General features: G+C 43.0%; 1 protein-coding gene across 1 annotated transcript in view; it reads right to left on the reverse strand.

The window, feature by feature from the left end:
• ryr1b (ryanodine receptor 1b (skeletal)) overlaps positions 1–23,239 on the reverse strand; it is a gene marked incomplete at its 5' end in the record, with an annotated part of 164,709 nt that overhangs the window by 16,811 nt on the left and 124,659 nt on the right. The window contains 10 exon segments of the mRNA XM_029773897.1: positions 681–741; positions 951–1,127; positions 1,983–2,113; positions 2,255–2,596; positions 3,674–3,760; positions 5,133–5,301; positions 5,617–5,702; positions 8,820–9,935; positions 11,212–11,399; positions 12,509–12,590. Of these exon segments, the coding sequence (XP_029629757.1) occupies positions 681–741; positions 951–1,127; positions 1,983–2,113; positions 2,255–2,596; positions 3,674–3,760; positions 5,133–5,301; positions 5,617–5,702; positions 8,820–9,935; positions 11,212–11,399; positions 12,509–12,590 (2,439 nt within the window).

The following is a 23,239-nucleotide window of genomic DNA, read 5'->3' on the forward strand; positions in this document are numbered from 1 at the left end:
CTCAAAGTGAGGTCACAAGTTTATCAACTTTCAAAGCAGAATTACTTTCCCATTGTTCCTCAACTGCAGTGTATGATATATAATTGTCTAGCTCTGAGTCTCTACTTTTATCTAATGTAAAAAAAAAACACCATTTCAAATTTTGCTACATAAGACCGAATCAAGCCGGTCGGTCACATATAAAATATATTTCATGCTGAAACCCTCATATTAAACACCAATGGTATTCACTAAGTTGATGGTTTGAATTTAGGATAATGTTTTACAGCTTTGTCAATCTATTTTTTATTTGAAAATCATCTTATTTCCTTATTTCATATATTTTACATTTGATAAGGCCACACAGAGGGCAAGAGATAATTACAGACACCTGTACAAATCTGAAGTACCGGAAATGGCCACTAGATGTCTTGTGACAGATTACATAAAATCCTTGAAAGATACCAAAATTCTGGTAGTTTACTGTTAAACTTCAAAAGTTTCCAGTAATATACCCTCCTTTTGCAACCATAATCAGTATCATAGGATCAGTACTACTACAGCAATACTGCAGTACTTCAGCAATACTACTATAACAATACTACAGACAGAGAAATGGCTAAGTACCACACTAGATACAGGAATGTCTAGAAAACTCCACATTCACTGGAATACTACAGCATGGTCCAGTATTGACTTACGTTGTCAGTGAAGACCACCCCGAACTTCCAAATCTGGTATTTGATGTCAATGGAGATAATCCTATGGAGAAAACAACACGTTTACTTCCCAGCAAACACACAACTACCTCACAAAGCTGTCTCAATGTTGACTTCAGATTGTGCCATCTTACAAGTTGTACCAGTTGTATGTGCTTGTACATTGCTTGTTTGTTGTGCAAATTATTTACTAGTGAATTTGTATAATGTGCTGTATGCTTTCTGCAGATCCGCGGGGGTGTGTTTACGTACCAGCTTAACATGCCACTCTCTGGTTCGGGTTTCTTCTCTTGTGTCATGGCGCTGACGTCCAGAGAGGCCAGGTCCATCCCAAGCAGCTCTGCGATCCTCTCCCTACCGTATATGTCACCGTACTTAGCCAGCACCTTTGTCTTCACAAACTTGTCCCAGTAGTTGTTAGGGAATGACCTGTGTGGAAAATAAACATACTTTAAGAGAAGGGTCAGGGTTGGAAGATGGGTGTATCAATGCTATCTGTTTATTCCTTTTTATATTCTCATTGAATCTAAAAGAGAAGGGTGTTTTTTTTTTACAATCACAAATAAAAGAGGTATTAGAGGACAGCCCTGTCTGGTTCCACCTTAAATCACTAACTGATGTAACAATGGGTACGGTTACATGAACACAATAATACAATTATTGTGAATAGTCAGAGACATATAATAGTTAGATTTAAATCTTTACATCCTTTACAGGAAGAATGATTTCCCTAACAATACTGTTTACATGGATACATCTAAAATCACACTATGTGATAAATGCAGAAAATCAACAATAAAAAAAAAAAATCCATGTTATTTTTGGGAAGCCTATTTGCTTCTGGGTTCAGATATATAACATTTGTATGTGAAAACTAATTCTAAGATGCATACTGTACTTTTTCTGAACTCATCTTCATTCGCACATAAGATGGAGGCTTGCACTGCTGATGCTGGCTAATGCGTAGATCAAATACACTGCTGGAATTCTGATGAACCTGATTAACATGTTATTAATAATTCGAAAGATTTCTCAGAAAAACCAGGTTTTTAAAAAAAATGTTATGCTTACTTCAACTATGACCTTACACACCGATTAGGATAAGCAGAGTAATGTGTTTACATGACAAATGCCATAATCAGTTTAATATTGAATTATTAGTGTGTATGTAAACATACTCAGTGTCTTTCACCTGACTAGATAACTGATCCAAGGGTTAGGATTTAAATCAGATTCAGGGTTAGGGGTTAGAGGTCAAAGGTCAGGGGTCAAGAAGAGTCTTACGGGGTGTTGAGCACCAGTCGGTCCCACTGTCCCTTAATGTCATCGTCTTCTGGTTGCTCGGTGACATAGAGACCGTCAAACTCCAGCTTCCTAGCCAGCTCCTTCTCCCTCTTAAAGATGACCAGAGGAACCTGGAGGAAGACACACCATCAGTGGCTGCTTCTCCCCTGGGGGGTGTGTGTGTGTGTGTGTGTGTGTGTGTGTGTGTGTGTGTGTGTGTGTGTGTGTGTGTGTGTGTGTGTGTGTGTGTGTGTGTATGTAGAACCCTGTACCTTGAGGCAGTTGTATCCGATAATACAGAGGAAAGCGATGACAGTGTGTATAATGGCCAGCATGGACAAACAGGGCTGCATGTAGCCCGTACTCTCCTCCAAGTAGAAAAAAAATGGTCCTTCCTCCTCCTCATCATCATCACCACCATCATCATCACCACCATCGTCAAATGGATCACTTCCAGAACCGCCCTCGTCCACAGCTCCGGAACCCTCAAACAACCCGGAACCCTCGAACGCGGCGGATCCCTCGAACAGGGCGGAGCCCTCGAATAGGGCGGAGCCCTCGAACATGGCGGAGCCCTCAATGTCCTCTGACTCCTCCTCTACATCATATCCAACCTTGTAAAACAAGAAGATTAGGTGAGTATAATATCATGTTATTATATATTATATTATACATTATATTATATTATTATACATTATATTATTATACATTATATTATATTATTCTATATTATATCATATTATTCTATATTATATTATTATACATTATATTATATTATTATACATTATATTATTATACATTATATTATATTATTATACATTATATTATATTATTATACATTATATTATATTATTATAAATTATATTATATTATTATATTATTATACATTATATTATTATACATTATATTATATTATTATACATTATATTATTATACATTATATTATATTATTATATTATTATACATTATATTATATTATTATACGTTATATTATATTATTATATTATTATACATTATATTATTATACATTATATTATATTATTATACATTATATTATATTATTATACATTATATTATATTATTATACATTATATTATTATACATTATATTATATTATTATACATTATATTATATTATTATATTATTATACATTATATTCTGTTATTCTATATTATATTATTCTATATTATATTATTCTATATGATATTATATTATTATACATTATATTATTATACATTATATTATATTATTATACATTATATTATATTATATTATTATACATTATATTATATTATTATATAAAATCTCTTATTATTCACTATATTCAATTATTCTATATTATATCATTATACACTATATTCTATTATTCTATATTATATTACATTATATTATATTATTCGTTTGTGTATTATATTTATATTTAACAAGTCAGTTAAGAACAAATTCTTATTTACAATGATGGCCTAGGAACAGTGGGTTAACTGCCTTGTTCAGGGGCAGAACGACAGATGTTTACCTTGTCAGCTTGGGGATTCGATCTTGCAACCTTCCGGATACTAGTCCAACGCTCTAACCACTAGGCTACCTGCCACCCCATATTATATGATTTTATATTATATGATTCTATATTATATTATTCTATATTATATTATTCTATATTATATTATACATTATTCTATCTTATGTTTCACCTTGTAGAAGAGCAGGATGAAGTTGAGGGCAAAGGCGATGAAGAGAGCCAGGAAGCGCAGGTTGTAGAAGTTACGAGACAGATAGTTCTGGTAGGAGACAGAGAAACAGGTTGTAGAAGTTACGGGTCAGATAGTTCTGCTTGGAGACAGCAAAATTGGCCATGTTTGGTAATGTATAGGTAATGCATTGGTAATGTATAGGCAATGTATTGTTAATGCATTGGTAATGCATTGGTAATGTATTGGAAATGTATTGGCAATGCATTAGTAATGTATTGGCAATGTATTGGTAATGTATTGGTCATGCATTGGTAATGTATAGGTAATGCATTGGTAACGTATAGGCAATGTATTGGTAATGTATTGGTCATGCATTGGTAACGTATAGGCAATGTATTGGTAATGTATTGGTCATGCATTGGTAATGTATTGGTAATGTATTGGTAATGCATTGGTAATGCATTGGTAATGCATTGGTAATGTATTGGCAATGCATTGGTAATGTATTGGCAATGTATTGGTAATGCATCGGTAATGTATTGGTAATGCATTGGTAATGTATTGGCAATGCATTGGTAATGTATTGGTAATGTATCGGTAATGTATTTGCAATTTATTGGTAATGCATTGGTAATGTATAGGTAATGCATTGGTAATGCATTGGTAATGCATTGGTAATGTATTGGTAATGCATTGGTAATGTATAGGTAATGCATTGGTAATGTATCGGTAATGCATTGGTAATGTATTGGTAATGCATTGGTAATGTATTGGTAATGCATTGGTAATGTATAGGTAATGCATTGGTAATGTATAGCAATGTATTGGTAATGTATTGGTAATGCATAGATCATGATTGTTAAGTCGTGGTAAGGAGGAGAATAGTCATGTATTTGTAATATATTCATAATGTACTGTTTGATAATGTACTGTTACATAATGTTTGATAATGTATTGGTAATGTATTGTTAATGTACTGATCATGTTTGATAATGTATTGGTAATGTAGTGATCATGATCGATAATGTATTAGCAATGTAGTGATCATGATTGATAAGGTATTGGTAATGCATAGATTATGATTGACAATGTATTGGTAATGTATTGATCATGATTGATAATGTATTGGTAATGTATAGATCATGACCAATAATGTATTGGTAATGGATTGATCATGATTGATAATGTATTGGCAAGGCATTGACGATGATTTATAATCTATTGGTAATGCATTGATCATGATTGATAATGTATTGGCAATGCATTGATCATGATTGATAATGTATCGGTAATGTATTGATAATGATCAATAATGTATTGGCAATGTATTGATCATGATTGATAATGTATTGGTAATGTATTGATCGTGATTGATAATGTATTGGTAATGTATTAATCATGATTGATAATGTATTGGTAATGTATAGATCATGGCCGATAATGTATTGGTAATAGTCACCATGAATTTGATCCTCTGGATCTCTAGCTCATTCCAAAGCTCATAGCCCTCCTCCGCAGGTTTCTTCTCCTTCTTTGCCTTGGTTTTCAATGTTTCCTCCTTCACTTCCGGTTCTTCCTCTTTTACCACGGGCTCAGCCTCTTTCTCTGCCTTCTCTCCATTCTCATTGCTGCAGGACAATTCATCAATCAATCAATCGGTCGGTCGGTCGGTCGGTCGGTCGGTCGGTCGGTCGGTCAGACAGTCAGTCAGTGAGTCAGTCAGTCAGTGAGTCAGTCAGTCAGTGAGTCAGTCAGTCAGTCAGTCAGTCAGTCAGCCAGTCAGTCAGTCAGTCAGTCAGCCAGTCAGCCAGTCAGCCAGTCAGCCAGTCAGTCAGTCAGCCAGTCAGCCAGTCAGTCAGTCAGTCAGCCAGTCAGCCAGTCAGTCAGTCAGTCAGTCAGTCAGTCAGTGAGTAAACACGATAATAAAACAAGAGAAGACTCACTCAGCCTTCTCCTCCTCTGGGGGTGTCTCTTCCTCTGCTTCTGGCTCTTCCCTTTCTTCACCTTCTCCTCCGGATGTTGCTTCCAGCTACAACACACCACACACTGTCAACAACTGGCACAACACACTTTCAACACACTGTCAACAACTGGCACAACACACTGTCAACAACTGGCACAACACACTGTCAACAACTGGCACAATACACTGTCAACAACTGGCATAACACACTGTCAACACACTGTCAACAACTGGCACAACACACTGTCAACAACTGGAACAACACACTGTCAACACACTGTCAACAACTGGAACAACACACTGTCAACACACTGTCAACAACTGGCACAACACACTGTCAACACACTGTCAACAACTGGCACAATACACTGTCAACAACTGGAACAACACACTGTCAACAACTGGAACAACACACTGTCAACAACTGGCACAATACACTGTCAACAACTGGAACAACACACTGTCAACAACTGGAACAACACACACTGTCAACAACTGGAACAACACACTGTCAACAACTGGAACAACACACACTGTCAACAACTGGAACAACACACTGTCAACAACTGGAACAACACACTGTCAACAACTGGAACAACACACTGTCAACAACTGGAACAACACACTGTCAACAACTGGCACAACACACTGTCAACAACTGGCACAATACACTGTCAACAACTGAAACAACACACTGTCAACAACTGGAACAACACACACTGTCAACAACTGGAAGAACACACTGTCAACAACTGGAACAACACACTGTCAACAACTGGAACAACACACTGTCAACAACTGGAACAACACACTGTCAACAACTGGAACAACACACTGTCAACAACTGGAACAACACACTGTCAACAACTGGCACAATACACTGTCAACAACTGGCACAATACACTGTCAACAACTGGCACAACACACTGTCAACAACTGGCACAACATACTGTCAACAACTGGAACAACACACACTGTCAACAACTGGAACAACACACTGTCAACAACTGGCACAATACACTGTCAACAACTGGAACAACACACACTGTTAACAACTGGCACAACACACTGTCAACAACTGGAACAACACACTGTCAACAACTGGAACAACACACTGTCAACAACTGGAACAACACACTGTCAACAACTGGAACAACACACTGTCAACAACTGGCACAATACACTGTCAACAACTGGCACAATACACTGTCAACAACTGGCACAACACACTGTCAACAACTGGCACAACATACTGTCAACAACTGGAACAACACACACTGTCAACAACTGGAACAACACACTGTCAACAACTGGCACAACACACTGTCAACAACTGGAACAACAAACACTGTCAACAACTGGCACAACACACTGTCAACAACTGGAACAATACACTGTCAACAACTGGCACAACACACTGTCAACAACTGGCACAACACACTGTCAACAACTGGCACAACACACTGTCAACAACTGGCACAATACACTGTCAACAACTGACACAATACACTGTCAACAACTGGCACAACACACTGTCAACAACTGGCACAACACACTGTCAACAACTGGAATAACACACTGTCAACAACTGGAACAACACACTGTCAACACACTGTCAACAACTGGCACAACACACTGTCAACAACTGGCACAACACACTGTCAACAACTGGAATAACACACTGTCAACAACTGGAACAACACACTGTCAACACACTGTCAACAACTGGCACAACACACTGTCAACAACTGGCACAACACACTGTCAACAACTGGCACAATACACTGTCAACAACTGGCACAACACACTGTCAACAACTGGCACAATACACTGTCAACAACTGGCACAATACACTGTCAACAACTGGCACAATACACTGTCAACAACTGGCACAACACACTGTCAACAACTGGCACAAAACACTGTCAACAACTGGAACAACACACTGTCAACAACTGGAACAACACACTGTCAACAACTGGCACAACATACTGTCAACAACTGGAACAACACACACTGTCAACACACTGTCAACAACTGGCACAACACACTGTCAACAACTGGCACAACATACTGTCAACAACTGGCACAACACACTGTCAACAACTGGAACAACACACTGTCAACAACTGGAACAACACACACTGTCAACAACTGGAACAATACACTGTCAACAACTGGCACAACACACTGTCAACAACTGGCACAACATACTGTCAACAACTGGAACAACACACTGTCAACAACTGGCACAATACACTGTCAACGACTGGAACAACACATACTGCCAACAACTGGAACAACACACTGTCAACAACTGGCACAATACACTGTCAACAACTGGAACAACACACACTGTCAACAACTGGCACAACATACTGTCAACAACTGGAACAATACACTGTCAACAACTGGAACAACAAACACTGTCAACAACTGGAACAACACACACTGTCAACAACTGGCACAACACACTGTCAACAACTAGTACAACATCCTCACAGTCTATCATGTATAAATGATATACAAATAACATAACTAAGGCGGTGAGTTTTTTCCTGACCATGTGGCTGGACCAGATCAGTTTAAGTGGTTAGGAATACATAGAAACTGTATATAATACAGTGCCCTCCGTAATTATTGGGATATTTACATGTTTTCTTATTCTTTTGACTGTATACTTCAACAGTTTGAAATCAAACCATGAGTATGAGGTTAAAGTGCACACTGTCAGATTTAATTTGAGGGTATTTTCATTCATATCGGGGGAACCGTTTAGAAATTACAGCACTTTTTGTACATAGTCTCCTCATTTTAGGGGACCAAAAGTATTCAAACAAATTCACTTATATGTTTATTAATGTATTAAAAAGTGTAGTATTTGTTCCCATATTCATAGTACATAATGACTACATCAAGCTTATGACTTTACAAACTTGTTGGGTGCATTTGCTGTTTGTTTTAGTTGTGTTTCAGATTATTTTGTACCGAATAGAAATTAATGGTAAATAATGTATCGTGTCAATTTGGAATTTGATTTCAAATCTGAACTTTTGGAGTATAGAGCCAAAAGAAGAAAACGTATTGCACTGTTCCAATAATTACAGAGGGTACCGTAACATAATAAATAAATAAATAAATAAATAATAATAATCTATAAAAACATCATGGGTGTAAACTAACCAGCTTCCTCTTGAGTAGTGGGGTCCCCTCTGGAGTGGGGGGCTCTACAGTTGTGGTCTCCCCAAAGTCTCCCAGCCCCCCAGGGGTGTCGAACCCAGGCATCCGTCCTCCCTCCTTCTCCTCACCGTCCCCTCCCTCCTCTCCCTCCTCTCCTCCTACCACGTCTCTTTCCTCTCCTCCGTCTATCCCTTCCTGACCCTCATCGGCACCTGGCTCAGGTGGCAGTTCATCATGCACCTCATCTTGCGTTGGGTCCGGCATGCTGGCCAAGAGCTCAGTCACCGTGATCTTCTTGGCACCCTCTACCAGTTCTCCTCCAAACAGGGTGCTCCAGATCAGCATGAAGAAGCCCTTACACACACTGTAGATGAAAGACAGGATACCAAACAGGATGGTGTAGATGAACGTGGCCAAGCCCACCACCATATCCTTCAGAGTCATCTTCCTAAGCTTACGGTAGCGCCGCCGCAGATTCTTGAAGGTGAACATGTTGAAGAAGTTCACCACGCTTGTCAGGAAGTCAGAGAACGCTGAGCTGGACTCGGGAGGCATCTCTTCTCCATTTTCGTCCAACTCTCCTCCTCCTCCTCCTCCCCCTTCTTCCTCTTCATCCTCTGAGTCTACCACTTCCTCTTCCTCCTCCTCAGAAATCTGTGAGGCGATGTTCATCTCAAAGATGGTGTCCTCGCAGAAGTTGACAAACAACTCCATCTTCTCGCTCTCCCCGCCCTCGTTGACCACGTCGAAGATGAACTGTCTCTTGGACTCTCTGACCTGCGGCATCTCCCACTGGTTCCTGTTGGCCTCGCTGATCTCAAAATAGATCCTCTCGATCTTCCTGCTGGCTCCCATGATCTCTATCCGGCCAAGGAAGGGTCTAAAGTAGTTGAGGACGCTCTCGGCTTGCTCAAGAAAGTTCTGTAGTCGCGTATCGTGGGGTACGTGCTCAGACAGGTTGGTGAGCAGTACGGCGATGTTGAATCCGATGTCCTTGGCCGGCTCCTGGAAGCGGTCGGCAAACTCCTCAAAGTTGATCATCTCGTTCTCGTCGGCCTCGGAACAAGACAGAAGGAACTGGATCTCAGATGGAGAGTATTGCTTCTGGCTGTCCATGGCCTGAAAGGAAGGAATCAATTAATTAATCAAAACATACATTTGCCTCAGCCATGTGAGTATAACAACCCACATTTAAAACACAATAAAATCTGTATATTTCCACGGTCCATGTTTTCCTTTTGGCATGTGAGTGGGCAGCTAGGGAAAGATTGTCAGGACATACATTGGGAACCCCAAAGGCACAAAAATAGGAAAATACATACATGTGGTGCCTTGAAGTGTAGTAACTTAATGTCCATGCCCTCAACAGAACCACAAGCCATGTAGTCAACCTGAAACCAGCTCATTGGCTTGATAATGAACACAGCTGACCTCCATAGGCTCCTTAAGAGTGTGGCTGGTTACTCATTCAGCTGCTGGTTTCCCCTCACTCAAGGGGAGAGGACTGAGGGAGCATATAGCTCTGTTTTGGGAACTTAGATTTTCTGAACACTTAAGTTTGATTCTTGAAGAGATGATTAGATTGTAACTTTATAGGCAATAAAAAGCTATTTGGTTTAGAATTTGACTTTATCTCATGATCCTTTTTACTAGAAATCTAGTCAGTGGCAGCATGGTCTGTCACAATACAATGCATATACACTGAATACAAAACATTCTCTTTCCACGACACAGACTGACCAGGAGAAAGCTAGGATCCCGTATTAATGACACCTGTTAAATCCACTTTAATCAGTGAGCCTTCCCTGTGGCTCAGTTGGTAGAGCATGGTGTGTGCAATGCCAAGGGTTGTGGGTTCGATTCTCACAGGGGGCCAGTACAAAAAAATATATATATGAAATGTATGTATTCACTACTGTAAGTCGCTCTGGATAAGAGTGGCTGCTAAATGACTAAACATGTAATGTAAAATGAAGGGGAGGAGACAGGTTACAGAATGATTTTTAAGCCTTGAGACAATTAACAGTCATAGATTTTGTATGTGTGCCTTTCAGAGGGTGAATGGGACAAGACAAAATATTTAAACGCCTTTGAACGGTAGTAGGTGCCAGGTGCACCGGTTTGAGTGTGTCAAGAATTGCAATGCCGCTGGGTTTTTCACGCTCAACAGTTTTCCATATGTATCAAGAATGGTCCACCACCCAAAGGACATCCAGCCAACTTGACACAACTGTGGGAAGCGTTGGAGTCAACATGGGCCAGCATCCCTGTGGAACGCTTTTGACACCTTGTAGAGTCCATGACCTGACAAATTGAGTCTGTTCTGAGGGCAAAAGGGGGGGTGCAACTCAATATTAGGAAGGTGTTCCTAATGTTTTGTACACTCAGTGTTTACCTTGTAGAAGTCCTTCTTGGAGATGAGGCCACGGGGGTCGGTCACGTAGTCTCGGAAGGCGTCGGACCCGGTGATGTCCTTCAGCTTGAGGAACATGTCGAAGAACTTGAGGATCATCTCCACGTTACTGGAGGATTCCACAAGCATGTCCACCATCTGACGGGCGATGGTGCCGTTCACCACATTGCCTAGCGACAAGGATTGTCCCCCCCAAAAAAGCTCATTTGGTTAACAGCAAATTACAAAGAAGAAAAGCAGAGACCTACAGCACCTCAAATATATTCAAAAACTGGCAGAGAATGTTTAAAAATATAAGCTTTATTTTTGAATTTTTTGAACTGTTCCTGTAGAAAAATGATATTCCAAGTATAAATACAGTAACGTAAGGGTAAAAACATGTTTTGAGCAAAATAGTGTTTTTTTTTTACACACAATTGAGAAATTCAAAGGTTTGACAATTCAAAGAGTTGGTCTGATGGTGCTCTCTGATGTCATCGGCCTCCCCCGTTGTTTGTGGGAACAATAGTGGACAAAAGAGGTAAGCCCCCCCCTCCCTCCCTCCCCTCCCCTCCCTCCCTCCCCTCCCCCCACTTGTGCCTTGTCAGAGGACTCCTGGACCACCTATTGAGATGTGCCATTTGTTAAGTAAATCAGGTGATAAATGAGGTTCTAGGGAGGCTGGAGTGGGTCTTGATAGAATAATTTCTATGTTTAAAGATAATGATTAAATAATTCTACCCTGAAACCTAACTATTAGTGATATGGTTTATGTAGCCTGTATAATGAGTAACTAAAATGTTAAGCATAAATCTAACGAGGTTGGACTGGGAAAGAGAAGAATGTGTGTGTGTGTGTGTTTAAGTAAACACCAAGGACCGTTAAACTGTGGTTGACCTGACCTAGCTTGAACTCTGAGGGTTTAAGATATGAGAGGGAGTCCCCCTCAAGGTTTCCCTAATCTCAGAGGAATGGAACTGTCGGCTGGGTAACGATCTACAGCGTTGAGAGTTCTGGGGAAGAAGATAACTAACTCTCCTTAATGTTCGTGTGGATGTGTGTGCGTAAATAAAGGAGCCTGGTATATAATAGATGTATTTGTATATGAATTGCAGAGCGCCCTCGTGAATAAACATTCTTGACTATTGTAAGCTGGGACTCTGTCTGTTTCATTCAACCAGAATCTTACAAATCCCGGGTTGCAGACTGAGTATTTTAATTGAAGTTCAGTTTAAGAACATTGAGAACATAATTCTCCTAACAGTCTTTAAGCATCAGATCTGGGACCAATGGCTTTTACCTTCCAGTAGAGATAACAGCATCACTACCATGTCTTTCTGCAGGTCCAGGAGTTCCTTCAGTAGACCAATCTGACTGGAGTCCTGCAATAAAAGAATGCACACGTACACAAGCATAGAGAAGACAGTTATCTCATAAGAATATAATCATATATTTTTTTCTTTCATTGACCATTACATTGTGTGTTACTGTCCACTGCTAAATATCACAGATCATAACAGATCTTACGTAGCTGAACCCTGGGCTAGTTGTGTCCCTAATGAAACGCTTCTTTAGGCCAAGCAGTGGACTAGGTGTAGGGATTCAGGTGACAGAGAGCTGCTGCCACAGAGAGGATGAGGAGGATGAAGGTGAGACTGAAACTCACCTCGTAATGGGTTCTACACCTCACCACGTAGCGGGTTCTACACCTCACCTCGTAGTGGGTTCTATACCTCACCTCGTAGTTGGTTCTACACCTCACCTAGTAGTGGGTTCTACACCTCACCTCATAGTGGGTTCTACACCTCACCACGTAGTCGGTTCTACACCTCACCTCGTAGTGGGTTCTAAACCTCACCTCATAGTGGGTTCTACACCTCACCTCGTAGTGGGTTCTACACCTCACCTCATAGTTGGTTCTACACCTCACCTCGTAGTGGGTTCCACACCTCACCTCGTAGTCGGTTCTACACCTCACCTCGTAGTGGGTTCTACACCTCACCTCGTAGTGGGTTCTAAACCTCACCTCATAGTGGGTTCTACACCTCACCTCATAGTGGGTTCTACACCTCACCACGTAGCGGGTTCTACACCTCACCTCATAGTGGGTTCTACACCTCACCACATAGCGGGTTCTACACCTCACCTCATAGTGGGTTCTACACCTCACCTCGTAGTGGGTTCTACACCTCACCTCGTAGTGGGTTCAACACCTCACCTCATAGTGGGTTCTACACCTCACCTCGTAGTGGGTTCTATACCTCACCACATAATGGGTTCTACACCTCACCTCGTAGTCGGTTCTATACCACGCCTCGTAGTGGGTTCTACACCTCGCCTCGTAGTCGGTTCTATATCTCACCTCGTAGTCGGTTCTATACCTCACCTCGTAGTGGGTTCTACACCTCACCTCGTAGTCGGTTCTACACCTCACCTCGTAGTGGGTTCTATACCTCACCTCGTAGTGGGTTCCACACCTCACCTCGTAGTCGGTTCTACACCTCACCTCGTAGTCGGTTCTACACCTCACCTCGTAGTGGGTTCCACACCTCACCTCGTAGTGGGTTCTATACCTCGCCTCGTAGTGGGTTCTACACCTCGCCTCATAGTCGGTTCTATACCTCACCTCATAGTCGGTTCTATACCTCACCTCATAGTCGGTTCTATACCTCGCCTCGTAGTCATTTCTACACCTCGCCTCGTAGTCGGTTCTACACCTCACCTCGTAGTCGGTTCTATACCTCACCTCATAGTCGGTTCTATACCTCGCCTCGTAGTCAGTTCTACACCTCACCTCGTAGTGGGTTCTATACCTCACCTTGTAGTGGGTTCTACACCTCACCACAAAATGGGTTCTACACCTCACCTTGTAATGGGTTCTACACCTCACCACATAATGGGTTCTACACCTCACCTCATAGTGGGTTCTACACCTCACCTCATAATGGGTTCTACAACTTACTTAGTAGTAGGTTCTACACCTCACCACGTAATGGGTTCTACACCTCACCTCGTAGTCGGTTCTGCACCTCACCTTGTAGTGGGTTCTACACCTTACCTCATAGTGGGTTCTACACCTCACCACGTAATGGGTTCTACACCTTACCTCATAATGGGTTCTACACCTTACCTCATAATGGGTTCTACACCTCACCTCGTAGTCGGTTCTGCACCTCACCTTGTAGTGGGTTCTACACCTCACCTTGTAGTGGGTTCTACACCTCACCTCGTAGTGGGTTCTACACCTCACCATGAAATTAGTTCTACACCTCACCTCGTAATGGGTTCTACAACTTACTTGTAGTAGGTTCTGCACCTCACCTCGCAGTGGGTTCTACACCTCACCTCATAGTGGGTTCTACACCTCACCATGAAATTAGTTCTACACCTCACCTCGTAATGGGTTCTACAACTTACTTGTAGTAGGTTCTGCACCTCACCTCGCAGTGGGTTCTACACCTCACCACATCATGGGTTCTATACCTCACCTCATAATGGGTTCTATACCTCACCTCATAATGGGTTCTATACCTCACCTAGTAATGGGTTCTACACCTCACCTCATAATGGGTTCTACACCTCACCACATAATGGGTTCTATACCTCACCTCATAATGGGTTCTATACCTCACCTCATAATGGGTTCTATACCTCACCTAGTAATGGGTTCTATACCTCACCTCATAATGGGTTCCATACCTCACCTCATAGTGGGTTCTACACCTCACCACATAATGGGTTCTATACCTCACCTCATAATGGGTTCTACAACTTACTTAGTAGTGGGTTCTACACCTCACCTTGTAATGGGTTCTACACCTCACCTTGTAGTGGGTTCTACACCTCACCACGTAATGGGTTCTACACCTCACCTTGCAGTGGGTTCTACACCTCACCTCATAATGGGTTCTACAACTTACTTGTAGTGGGTTCTACACCTCACCTCATAGTGGGTTCTACACCTCACCACAAAATGGGTTCTATACCTCACCTTGTAGTGTGTTCTACACCTCACCACATAATGGGTTCTACAACTTACTTAGTAGTGGGTTCTACACCTCACCACGTAATGGGTTCTATACCTCACCTCATAATGGGTTCTATACCTCACCTCATAATGGGTTCTACAACTTACTTAGTAGTGGGTTCTACACCTCACCTTGTAATGGGTTCTACACCTCACCTTGTAGTGGGTTCTACAGCTCACCTCATAATGGGTTCTACACCTCACCTCATAATGGGTTCTCCAAACTTACTTAGTAGTGGGTTCTACACCTCACCTTGTAGTGGGTTCTACACCTCACCTTGTAGTGGGTTCTACACCTCACCTCGTAGTGGGTTCTACACCTCACCTCATAATGGGTTCTACACACCTCGTAGTGGGTTCTACACCTTACCTCGTAGTGGGTTCTACTCCAGAATCGATCCTGGGTTTGCATTTGAACAAATAACACAGATATGCATTTTAAACATCTCATCTCAGGTATCATACACATCATACACATAAGACACATAGAGATGAACAGGCAGACTGACACATATGGAGATAGACCGACCCATATGGAGGTAGACCGACCCCTATGGAGATAGACCGACCCCTACGGAGGTAGACCGACCCATATGGAGATAGACCGACCCCTATGGAGATAGACCGACCCCTATGGAGATAGACCGACCCCTATGGAGATAGACCGACCCCTATGGAGATAGACCGACCCCTATGGAGGTAGACCGACCCCTATGGAGGTAGACCGACCCCTATGGAGGTAGACCGACCCCTATGGAGATAGACCGACCCATATGGAGGTAGACCGACCCCTACGGAGATAGACCGACCCCTACGGAGATAGACCGACCCCTATGGAGGTAGACCGACCCCTATGGAGGTAGACCGCCGACCCCTATGGAGGTAGACCGACCCATATGGAGATAGACCGACCCCTATGGAGATAGACCGACCCCTATGGAGATAGACCGACCCCTATGGAGATAGACCGACCCCTATGGAGATAGACCGACCCATATGGAGATAGACCGACCCCTATGGAGATAGACCGACCCCTATGGAGATAGACCGACCCCTTTGGAGATAGACCGACCCCTATGGAGATAGACCGACCCATATGGAGATAGACCGACCCATATGGAGATAGACCGACCCCTATGGAGATAGACCGACCCCTATGGAGATAGACCGACCCATATGGAGGTAGACCGACCCCTATGGAGATAGACCGACCCATATGGAGATAGACCGACCCCTATGGAGATAGACCGACCCCTATAGAGATAGACCGACCCATATGGAGATAGACCGACCCCTATGGAGATAGACCGACCCCTATGGAGATAGACCGACCCCTATGGAGGTAGACCGACCCATATGGAGGTAGACCGACCCCTATGGAGGTAGAATGGAGATAGACCGACCCCTATGGAGATAGACCGACCCCTATGGAGATAGACCGACCCCTATGGAGATAGACCGACCCCTATGGAGATAGACCGACCCATATGGAGATAGACCGACCCCTATGGAGATAGACCGACCCCTATGGAGATAGACCGACCCCTATGGAGATAGACCGACCCCTTTGGAGATAGACCGACCCCTATGGAGATAGACCGACCCCTATGGAGGTAGACCGACCCATATGGAGGTAGACCGACCCCTATGGAGGTAGACCGACCCCTATGGAGATAGACCGACCCCTTTGGAGATAGACCGACCCCTTTGGAGATAGACCGACCCCTTTGGAGATAGACAGACCCCTATGGAGATAGACCGATCCATATGGAGGTAGACCGACCCCTATGGAGATAGACCGACCCCTATGGAGATAGACCGACCTCTATGAATAGACTGACAAAGAGAGAGATGTGGAGACGGACAGACAGACAGACAGACAGACAGACAGACAGACAGACAGACAGACAGACAGACAGACAGACAGACAGACATGGAGATAGATAGACTAAGAGAGAGATGTGGAGACGGAGAGACAGTGAGGCATGAGACAGACAGACAGACAGACAGACAGACAGACAGACAGACAGACAGACAGACAGACAGACAGACAGACAGACAGACAGACAGACAGACAGACAGACATGGAGATAGATAGACTAAGAGAGAGATGTGGGGACGGAGAGACAGACAGTGAGGCATGAGACAGACAGACAGACAGACAGTGAGGCATGAGACAGACAGACAGACAGACAGACAGACAGACAGACAGACAGACAGACAGACAGACAGACAGACAGACAGACAGACAGACAGACAGACAGTTATGGAGATAGATAGACTAAGAGAGAGATGTGGGGACGGAGAGACAGACAGTGAGGCATGAGACAGACAGACAGCTCTAGCTAGGAACAGTAAGAGAGGAGGGGAGACACAGTACTGAGCTGACCAGCCAGCATAGCCTCTCCCCTTCTGTCTGAAAACGGGTTGCAATATGAACATATTCAAAACACCACCGTGTACACTAGCTAAGTGGTAACACACACTGGTCTGTGGGCTCACTCAGTGCAGACCTACACCACCAGCCAACCAGATGGGAGTGGAAAGAAAACACACTCCCAGGAACTAGTCCGAAGTTACCGCTGCTCATCTGATTCTCACTTGTTAAGGTGGGCGATGTTTTTTCTATCACATGCACTTGTAACTCTGCAACCAAAAGTATGTAGAATTTGCATGAAAAACTCAAAAAGTTGACCATGCCAATGCCTACCCCTAATATTGTCCATATTAGAAAGGTGGTTTACAAGCTAGGTGTTGCAGTTCTGAAGGAGTAGCAAGCAGAGACAGAGAATAGTGAGGTCCAGCTGTCAATCAAAGCACCAGTACCTGGCACCCTACCAAGCCTCTAAAGATCATTATCATAACTCATTATGGGAATATCAACTCATATAATTCTAGGAGACTGGGACGACCACTATACTCCAAACAGCCCTGGGAGACTGGGACGACCACTATACTCCAAATAGCCCTGGGAGACCACTATACTCCAAACAGCCCTGGGAGACCACTATACTCCAAACAGCCCTGGGAGACTGGGGTGACCACTATACTCCAAACAGCCCTGGAAGACTGGGGTGACCCCTATACTCCAAACAGCCCTAACCACTATACTCCAAACAGCCCTGGGTGACTGGGGTGACCACTATACTCCAAACAGCCCTAACCACTTTCCTCCAAACAGCCCTGGGAGACTGGGGTGACCACTATACTCAAAAAACAACAGTGTTTAGGTAGATTCTACAGCTGGGAGACAGAGGCTTTTGGTGGGTGGCAGGAGGAAATCCTTTTCAGACTAACAGTAGAGTCAGACTGCCTGCATTGTTAGTTTGTTTTTTTTGGGGGGGGGTTTCTAAGAAGAACAGCATCAAGGAACAGTACACTCCGGAGGCTTCATTTATAACCCTTACGTACGTTTCACACTACATTTCTGCGGCATTCTGAACAGTCTGCGCATGTACAAACAGAACAATTGAGATTCATAGACTTGACACACGCCCTACATACGCACGGTTCCCATTATAAATCAGACTTGTTGTATCACGCTGCGCGCTTCAACGAGCATTAAAACTGCACCTGGAAAATGTCTCAATTCACCTTTTTTTTATTTAACCTTTATTTAACTAGGCTAGTCAGTTAAGAACAAATTATTATTTTCAATGACGGCCTAGGAACAGTGGGTTAACTGCCTTGTTCAGGGGCAGAATGATAGATTTGTACCTTGTCAGCTCGGGGATTCGAACTTGCAACCTTCCGGTTATTAGTCCCATGCTCTAACCACTAGGCTACGCTGCCGCCTCTACACTCTAACCACTAGGCTACGCTGCCGCCTCTACACTCTAACCACTAGGCTACGCTGCCGCCTCTACACTCTAACCACTAGGCTACGCTGCCGCCTCTACACTCTAACCACTAGGCTACCTGCCGCCTCTACACTCTAACCACTAGGCTACGCTGTCGCCTCTACACTCTAACCACTAGGCTACGCTGTCGCCTCTACACTCTAACCACTAGGCTACGCTGTCGCCTCTACATTCTAACCACTAGGCTACGCTGCCGCCTCTACACTCTAACCACTAGGCTAAGCTGTCGCCTCTCCACTCTAACCACTAGGCTACGCTGCCGCCTCTACACTCTAACCATAAGGCTACGCTGCCGCCTCTCCACTCTAACCACAAGGCTACGCTGCCGCCTCTACACTCTAACCACAAGGCTACGCTGTCGCCTCTACACTCTAACCACTAGGCTACGCTGCCGCCTCTCCACTCTAACCACTAGGCTACGCTGCCGCCTCTACACTCTAACCACTAGGCTACGCTGCCGCCTCTACACTCTAACCACTAGGCTACGCTGCCGCCTCTACATTCTAACCACTAGGCTACGCTGCCGCCTCTACACTCTAACCACTAGGCTACGCTGCCGCCTCTACACTCTAACCACTAGGCTACGCTGCCGCCTCTCCACTCTAACCACTAGGCTACGCTGTCGCCTCTACACTCTAACCACTAGGCTACGCTGCCGCCTCTACACTCTAACCACTAGGCTACGCTGCCGCCTCTACACTCTAACCACTAGGCTACGCTGCCGCCTCTCCACTCTAACCACTAGGCTACGCTGTCGCCTCTACACTCTAACCACTAGGCTACGCTGCCGCCTCTACACTCTAACCACTAGGCTACGCTGCCGCCTCTACACTCTAACCACTAGGCTACGCTGCCGCCCCAATGGTGACAATAACGCCCTTCATTTGCTGTATTATTTATTTGCTGGGACTGTTGACATTATTAGGCCACGGTTTGTCAATAGATGATTGGTTTATACTGTATGTCCTGCCTTGGTATAGGCTCTGAGATTAAATCGGCAATGACGATGCGCTCCTATCGTACGCACAGCAATACTGTAGCCTAACCATAATGTCAAATATTTTACATAAGCTACCGGTCTGTTTACTGTTTTGGCAGAATGTTTTAATCTTTAGCAGTAATTTATGCTGTATCTGGAAAATGTCACTTTTTGAACGAGAAAACAATTGCAAATTGTCGTGGACCTGTCAGCAGAGTGTTTTGAATTCACCAATGTTTTATATCAACTTTCCCCCAACCTAAGGGCGGACTCACCATCTGGCATTTCTGGCAAATGCCAGATGGGCTGGTCCATTTTTAGCCCAGTGGGCCGGTCTAACTTGGGTTTTTTTTGTGCAAAATGATTATTATCTGGCTAATAATGGGGGCCTTAAGCAAAAAATGGTCCGGTATTTTAGAAATGCCTGTGCCAATTTCTGTCCCCAGTCCGCCGCTGCCCCAACCTAAATACTTACAATAGTTACAGTTACAGTTCTTTTTCTTGTGTGTTTTTGTCCTTCTTTACTTTTTGATATTTTTTACTGCATTGATGGGAAAGAGAAAGCAAGAAAGACATTTCACTGTACTTGTGTACGTGACAATAAAAACGTACAACTTGAAACTTGACACATGGACCTACTTCAAAGTAAAACATCAACTTTTTAAATTAGATTGTATACCTGTATTATAAACTACGCTGCCTATGATATTGCAAAACTTGAAATAGATATAACCTATCTATTTACTAGGCCACTAGGTCCAATTAAATAATAGATTCGCATGGTAATTAATGGCTCTTTCGGGAAATATGAACTCATCACGATCAGAAAAGATGAGGAATATATTCTGCAATGGTTATGAAAATTAAATATATAGGAAAAAGATTCCTATGTCTAATTATAAGATTCCTATACCTAATTATAATATTCCTATACCGAATTATAATATTCCTATACCTAATTATAATATTCCAATACCTAATTATAAGATTCCTGTGTCTAATTATAAGATTCCTATACCTAATTATAATATTCCTATACCTAATTATAAGATTCCTGTGTCTAATTATAAGATTCCTGTGTCTAATTATAAGATTCCTATACCTAATTATAATATTCCTATACCTAATTATAAGATTCCTGTGTCTAATTATAAGATTCCTGTGTCTAATTATAAGATTCCTATCCTTAATTACAATATTTCTATACCTAATTATAAGATTCCTATACCTAATTATAAGATTCCTATGTCTAATTATAAGATTCCTATACCTAATTATAATATTCCTATACATAATTATAAGATTCCTATACCTAATTATAATATTCCTATACCTAATTATAAGATTCCTATACCTAATTATAAGATTCCTATGTCTAATTATAAGATTCCTATACCTAATTATAATATTCCTATACATAATTATAAGATTCCTATACCAAATTATAAGATTCCTGTGTATAATTATAAGATTCTTATACCTAATTATAATATTCATACACCTAATTATAATATTCCTATACCTATTTATAATATTCCTATACCTGATTATAATATTCCTGTGTCTAATTATTTTAGATTCTAAAAATAACACATAGACTTTCATTCTCACTAATGGCAAATAGTTGTATTCTTGTTAACAGGTTTTCCTGTTAGTCGTTTTTTTTTATCAATAAGCTTCTCATCATATCTCCCAATTTGCACAAAATACTTTCTTGCCAGTTTGCTATACAATATTTTACCCAGTAGCAGATGTGCGTACGCATGCTCTAAAGTTTGCAGGTAGGTGAGCACATTCTCAAGTCAAGTTAAATTTGTATAAATGCCAACTTTTCCATGAAAACATGCACACGTACATTTTGGGGTATATTTTGTACGTACGCAAGGTTTATAAATGAGTCCCCAGAGAAGGTGCAGAAAAACATTATCTAAAACAAAAGGATTGATTTTAAAAAGACAACAAACGAGAAGATGAGGTGAATGGAGATGAAAGATGAAGATCAGTACAGTAGGAAGTGTGGCGTGGAGGGGGATCGAGGGGAAACGTGGGGTGGAGGAGGCTCGAGGGGAAGCGTGGGGTGGAGAGGGATCGAGGGGAAGCGTGGGGTGGAGGAGGCTCGAGGGGAAGCGTGGGGTGGAGAGGGATCGAGGGGAAACGTGGGGTGGAGGGGGATCGAGGGGAAGCGTGGGGTGGAGGGGGATCGAGGGGAAGCGTGGGGTGGAGGAGGCTCGAGGGGAAGCGTGGGGTGGAGAGGGATCGAGGGGAAGCGTGGGGTGGAGAGGGATCGAGGGGAAGCGTGGGGTGGAGAGGGATCGAGGGGAAGCGTGGGGTGGAGAGGGATCGAGGGGAAGCGTGGGGTGGAGGAGGATCGAGGGGAAGCGTGGGGTGGAGGAGGATCGAGGGGAAGCGTGGTGTGGAATGGTCGCAAAGGCGGAGGGGTAGCTTATTTGAAGAAGTACGGGACGATTACTGAGATAGCTATGGTTGGGATAGCTGTGGTTGGGATAGCTATGGTTGGGATAGCTATGGTTGGGATAGCTATGGTTGGGATAGCTATGGTTGGGATAGCTATAGCTGTGGATAGCTGTGGTTGGGATAGCTATGGTTGGGATAGCTATAGCTGTGGATAGCTGTGGTTGGGATAGCTATGGTTGGGATAGCTATGGTTGGGATAGCTGTGGTTGGGATAGCTATGGTTGGGATAGCTATGGTTGGGATAGCTATGGTTGGGATAGCTATGGTTGGGATAGCTATAGCTGTGGATAGCTGTGGTTGGGATAGCTATGGTTGGGATAGCTATGGTTGGGATAGCTATGGTTGGGATAGCTATGGTTGGGATAGCTATGGTTGGGATAGCTGTGGATAACTATGGTTGGGATAGCTGTGGTTGGGATAGCTGTGGTTGGGATAGCTGTGGTTGGGATAGCTGTGGTTGGGATAGCTATGGTTGGGATAGCTGTGGTTGGGATAGCTGTGGATAACTATGGTTGGGATAGCTGTGGTTGGGATAGCTGTGGTTGGGATAGCTGTGGTTGGGATAGGTGTGGTTGGGATAGCTGTGGTTGGGATAGCTGTGGTTGGGATAGCTACGGTTGGGATAGCTGTGGTTGGGATAGGTGTGGTTGGGATAGCTGTGGTTGGGATAGCTGTGGTTGGGATAGCTAT

The sequence above is a fragment of the Salmo trutta genome, chromosome 13, assembly GCF_901001165.1.
Source record: "Salmo trutta chromosome 13, fSalTru1.1, whole genome shotgun sequence".
In the NCBI taxonomy this organism is placed as follows: domain Eukaryota; kingdom Metazoa; phylum Chordata; class Actinopteri; order Salmoniformes; family Salmonidae; genus Salmo; species Salmo trutta.